Here is a 6000-nt window from a genome sequence, read left to right on the forward strand (position 1 = left end):
ATCTTTCCATTGCAATGGGCTTGCAAGTTCCTGGCACAAACCACACCACAAGCTTACCTGTAGTAGCGCCTGCTGGGTCACCTAGCCGCCTTAGTACATCTGTGGTGCCCAACAGTTCTTCGTGTGCGGTCACTTCAGTGGTAACTGAAAACCTATTGGTCTTAAAGTAGAGATCCTCCCAGCACATGCATTTCAGTGGGATCAGAGCAAAAGAAAGACCCGAGTTGGTGTATCTCTGATTCGAACCTTCTCAGATCACAATAGGGCTGGGTCACTCGCCTGCTGCAGCATAATGCCTCATACATTGTGATAATCTACTAGATTTTAGTATGGACCTAGCCTAATACTTGCAGTACCTTCATGCTCAGGTAGTCAGAAGGTTGATGCAAGTCATGACTCACTTCTCTGCACTTCCATAGTACAATGAAATTTCCTGCTTTAGTTAATCAACCATGGTTACTTGCTCTTATTGATGAATCTCCTATTAAACGTCAATGGTTTGTATTACGTGTAGGGACAAATCACAAATTTTTAAAGTAATTTTATTTTTCTAACTATACAAACCTGAGACCTGTCAATTTCTATGCCTGCCTCTACCACCCCTGCAAGTCTTAGTTAAAGGTCAAAGTGAGGTTTGCTAAACAGTTTGCTGGGTGGGATGCACCTCCCATCCAGTAGGCAAACATTGTTTACCTTGTTATAAGTCTAACGGCTGTTTCAGCTTCGCGGAAATCCTACTCTAGATGTCAGGTTTGTATAGTTAGGAAAAACACAAAATACTTAATTTTTTTTACGTAAGTGAATTTATTTAGGTAATGCATAGCATTTTATAGTTCATCATATGCAAGTGTTCAAAATATGTTTGAAAATATTTGGCTTAATGGACCATGTGATATTTTCAGTTGTTCAGCTGGATTGGAAATACAAAGGTATTCCCACATAAAAAAATATTTGATAGGAATTTTGTATAAATTTTAATAATTCTTCATCAATACCTGTTTTAATGCCAAAAACATATAATTATATACTGCAGTGTAGATTTTTTCTTTTGCAGTCGGAAACCACACAATTTGAGAATGGCCGGAACCTTGAGAAACGATATGGAGGTGAGCGGTTTACAGAAGATCACTTGGTATCTGCATCAGTATTATATTGTGAGGGTCGTGTTCCACCTCTTCACCATTACATAACTCCTATGGAAACTCTAGAACAGTCTCAGATGCAGAAGATTCTATATTTACCCCATAGATTAATTACAGATGTCTATCAAAGCTGTTTACACTTTTTGGGTGTTGTATTAACAAATTTTTTCGTGCACACGTTAAAGTTAAATAGCCCAGTTAACATACTCGCAGTGTTAAGCCTGATGTTTGCCTTGATAGCTCTTACAGGAGGAGCACAAGTAAATGTTGTTCTGCCTGTTTCTGTTGCTTGTGTTGCCCTGATAGTTATGATTATTTCCTCTGCACACATGCTGCTTATCAGAAAACGTTTCGATTCATTCCGTATGTGGTCAGTAGTCTTTTCTCACTATTGTCCTGATCTCAACACAACACAAATAGAAAATAAGTTTAAATCTAGATGTTGGAAACCGTATGCTATCACTTTTTTAGCTCTTGTGTTTTATTTATGTGCTGTGCCTCTTACTTCATCAAACCTACTTATCAACTTTTTACCAGTACTTTATCTTGTTGCAGCTCTAACGTTTTTTCTCGTACCTGAAGAGCTGAGTATATGGCAGTTTATTTCACTTTTTATTCACATGTTTGCAGTAGCTCCTGAAATGTGTAACAAGCTTAGTGTCTGGCTGCTTCCCATTGTCACAGGGACTGGGTTAGAGGATCTTTTTGTTGCTCATCATGTTTATGTATGGCATAATGTAAAACTGAATTTGGGTTTTGCATCAGTATTACATTTGGTTTGGTGTTCCTGTTGTTTAACTGTATTTTTAAAACATGGCTTGGCATTCCTTCTCCCTCATTTGGTGAGTCTTATGTGGTGTCATTTAGCAATCATGGCAACTCAGCTTGTGACATCTTCAAGTAACTTGGTAATCCCAATTGTCACATGGTCAACTCTAGTCATGCTACCATTTTTCACGCCTTTTATTTTAACTGCAATCCCAGGATTGCTTGTTGCTAGTCTATGTTTGCATATAGGTTTTGAGCTTTATACAGCTGTGTTGATTCTCATTATATGTGTAGCATTAACTTTAATCCTTAAAAACTGGTGGCCTAGCTTGATACTAATGTTTAAAGTATTTATAGGGTGTGGTGTTTTAATATATATATTTCAGTCGAGTATGATGCAAAGGATACCTTTGTTGCAACATTCAAACTTACTTTGGGAAAATTACAAAAATGTATGTTGGCCCTCCAAAGATACAGGTGCTGCCACTGCCCACAGATGTTTACCCCTACAAGGGACATTTGTAAAATGGCAAGGTTCTGTTACTCAGGTTGAGATTGTTAGCATATGGAATCTTCCACAGAGTGTCTTAAATTTAATGCCGGAAATAATAGAAAAGCCTCTAAGGTGTTATGTAGGTGAACAATTAAAGCCATGCCCTTCAGGTAAAACTGTTGGTGGCCAGGTTGATCATTGTAATGTGATTCAAAGTGCTGTGGGATCTGATCTATGTGTACTTGATAACTGGAATGAATACAAATTTGAACTAACTTTAGCAATGAGTTCATCTTCATCATCTTGGAAGTTTGGTACTAGCACAACTTCAATAAAGATTATTGCTGATAATGATTATAAGGAGTTTGTGCTAGGATTGCAATTAGGAGATGAGATAGAATTTATAGGAGCTCTTGCAGAAAATATTGGCTCTCTGAATCCTAAACTTCTATTGTCATCAGTATCATGTGTGAACTGTAAACTGAAACTTAAATCTGCCACCAAACACATTGAGCAATCTCATATAGATATTTGGCTTGTTCCTCCTTTTGTATTCAATTTTTTGATGGGTCCAATACTAACAGTTTAGAAATTATTTCCATCTATTCTCTTTATTGCCTTAGTAGAAAAACTGCTAAATCTACATTTTGAGCATCCTAACTCCTATATTATGAACTTGAAGTTCCAAATGTCATGAGCTTTGAATTTACCCTAACAGTAATGAGATTTGAAAATTTCATTAACTATCTAATAATGATTGACAAATAACGATACAATTTATAGTAACCTGAGCCCACCAACATTTTTCTAAACTACTGTAATTTTCAGAATAATTTCTAGTCGGTTAGTTTTTCAAAAACTATGAAAAATAAAAGTCGTTAATACAAGAGCTAATTAGTGAAATTGAGCAAAAATTAGGCATCTTGAAAAGCCATTCAAAATATACTAGATAAAATCCTTCATCTAACCTTGTTCAATTCCAAACTCTCCAAACAAAATAATTCACTTCAGTTTTCTTTTATGAATAATAAAGTACAAATAAAAGTTAAGGGTTAATGAATTATTATAATGGGTTGTGTAGTCTCATATAGCTAAGAGTCCATTACCTTCATGAAAGAAAAGGAATTAAACTTTTTAGTACCGACAGATCAATTTAAAAAGAAAATAGATATGGTATAGACGCCTGAAACATACAGTATCCTAGTTTCATAAGGAACTTTGAATGTATGTGATATTTTAATGTGATTTTAATTAATTTGTAAGTTGAGAAATTTACTATTTTTAGTAGCGATTATACTGAATTATATTTATGACTTGGAGAATTGGTAACTGAGTAAATTTACCAAGTTTAGCAATGATTAGGAATCCAGCTCTTCATACTTGTATAGATATAACTGCACTTATATACTTTTTGGAAAGAAATTAAGGAAAGTCTTCGTTAAATATAGTTTGTTGCTGATGAAGAAGTCGACTTTAAAAACAAAACTTTTTTTTCAGAAACGTAAGTATATTGTTGGTTTGCGAACCTACATGAAATTAGAGAAAAGTAATCACCAAATAGTATACATTAATGACAACAATGAGCATACCTTTCTGTTAAGATCCATACATTCTCATACAATCTGAATCACTACCTTGTTTCAAAAATATCCTTCATTCAATAAAAAGAATTGACCTGATAATTGTTCACGTGCTTGATTAAATTTATTTAAAAAAAAAAAAATTCCAATTTAATATACTAATACCTTAAATGGACACAAGCATGGATGAAGACAAAGCTGCTAAATGTCACAGCCATTTTGGGGACCAATTTTAGTGTATTATTTTTAAATAATGTCCAATTGGTATTGCTTTCATTGTGATAAGTATTTTTTTGACACATGGCAAATGAAATTTGACATTAAAATTATCACAATTCTGCTTGTAAATAGGCTAATACTAGTCACTTATTCCCCCCCCCCCCCCCCAAAGAAATAGATCTGTGGTGAATTGAAAAATATCAGAGACTTAAGTTATCCTAATGATAAACAGCGATGCGCTTCATGTATTCTTGGTCTTCAGTACTAAATATTGCACAAAAATGTAATTGTAAACTTTTAATTCTACAATTACTACCTAATCAAAATTGAAATCATAGTTTTGTAGAATAGAAGCTTGTGGAGTAATTTTATTATTTTTGTAATGGGTGCTTGAGACAGATGGGTTGTAGCGCCTTGTAAAATTATTGTACCGTTTTCCAAAAATATGGCTGCTTAATAAAATTTGAAAAATTGCTTTATGCAAATGAATTATCTTTATGTACCATTACTTCTTAAATTTAATGCTTTGTGATATTAATGTGGGCTTTGTTCCGACACAGAGACTTACCTCGAAACACTTTCTTAGGAGTTACCTGGAACCTCCTCTCTAACGACCAGAGTTTTGTGTAGTTTACCCTACTCCTCTTCTGTAATGGTAGACCTACCGGAAGGATAGGTGCCCTGAGGGGAACCCCGCAGTAGGCCACCTGTGATCTCCAGTAAGTTTTCTGGTCGCGTCGTGATAACATCTCGACGCTCTTCTTATCAAAGTTCGACCATTGTGACCCCGTTTCGTGTTCCGTGTGGTTTTCGCATGGCCAGTTGTGCTCTCCCTCGTGCTAAGTGCTTTTGCTTGTGCTTTGGGTTTTTTACAGTATATTCTTTGTGCTTTCCCTTGTGATTGTTAGTCTTGTGCTTGTTGTGCAGGGGCAGAAGTACAGTGGGTACGTTTAGGTACCAAGGATAAGAAGTCTTCCAAGAGGTCGCCCAGAAGGCTAGCACCTCTTCGCCCTTGACGTCTACAGGAGGAACATCAGTTAGAGTTTCCCTACCACCTTCCCCTACCCAGAGTAGGGGACGAGGTAAGTCTGTTGAGGGGAAGAAGCCAGGGGCTCTTCCCCAGGAGTCTGTTCTTCATGATAGTGGGGTAGCAGATTCTTTCCAGGCATATGGGGGGCCTGAAGGTGAGGTTAGTGGGGGTCTTAGAGACGGTGCCCTGGTGCTTAAGGGTCACGTCTCGTCTGTTTATCCCTTGTGGAGTAAAATGTCCCTGTCTCTTCGCCCGATTCTTGGGCATGTTTTTCAGGTACCTCCGCAGCTGAAGGCATCCTAGAGAAGGAAGACTCACCGTCGGCGGTTCCAGGAGAAGGCGATCTCTTCCAGGTCCTGTTCCAGTTCGCGAAATGGAAGGAGGACATCAGGGTCCCCGAGGAAGAAACTCAGGAGGAGCAGCTATGGCATAACAGAGACAGTCCTCCTAGAAGGGCCTCTGCCAGCCACCGATTGATCCTGGGAATGTCCCAAGGTCCCCGTCGGATAGGCGTAAGGCCGCAAAATAGACGACTCTACCCGACCAGTGTGGGGAGTCGCCGTTTCGGACGGGCAGCTTCGTCGAGTCAGCTCATGCGAGCGATCGACAGGGACGGCTTCCGCCGTCGGGCAAGACTCAGGAGGAGCAGCTATGGCATAACAGTGACAGTCCTCCTAGAAGGGCCTCTGCCAGCCACAGATTGATCCTCGGAAGGACCCAAGGTCCCCGTCGGATAGGCGTAAGGCCGCGAAATAGACGACTCTACCC

At 38.3% G+C, this 6000-nt stretch overlaps 1 protein-coding gene across 2 annotated transcripts in view; it reads left to right on the forward strand.

Moving 5' to 3' along the window:
* The window catches only part of wfs1 (wolframin ER transmembrane glycoprotein wfs1), a 91056-nt gene extending 86380 nt beyond the window's left edge, over window positions 1-4676 (forward strand). For both annotated transcript variants that reach the window (XM_068379114.1, XM_068379115.1), the window contains exon 6: window positions 1055-4676. In XM_068379114.1, coding sequence (XP_068235215.1) covers window positions 1055-2992 — 1938 coding nt within the window. In that variant the 3' untranslated portion in view covers window positions 2993-4676. The remainder of the gene's footprint in view (window positions 1-1054) is intronic.
* Window positions 4677-6000: the final 1324 nt, after the last annotated feature.

Source organism: Palaemon carinicauda, chromosome 8 (genome assembly GCF_036898095.1).
Source record: "Palaemon carinicauda isolate YSFRI2023 chromosome 8, ASM3689809v2, whole genome shotgun sequence".
Classification (NCBI taxonomy): Eukaryota; Metazoa; Arthropoda; class Malacostraca; order Decapoda; family Palaemonidae; genus Palaemon; species Palaemon carinicauda.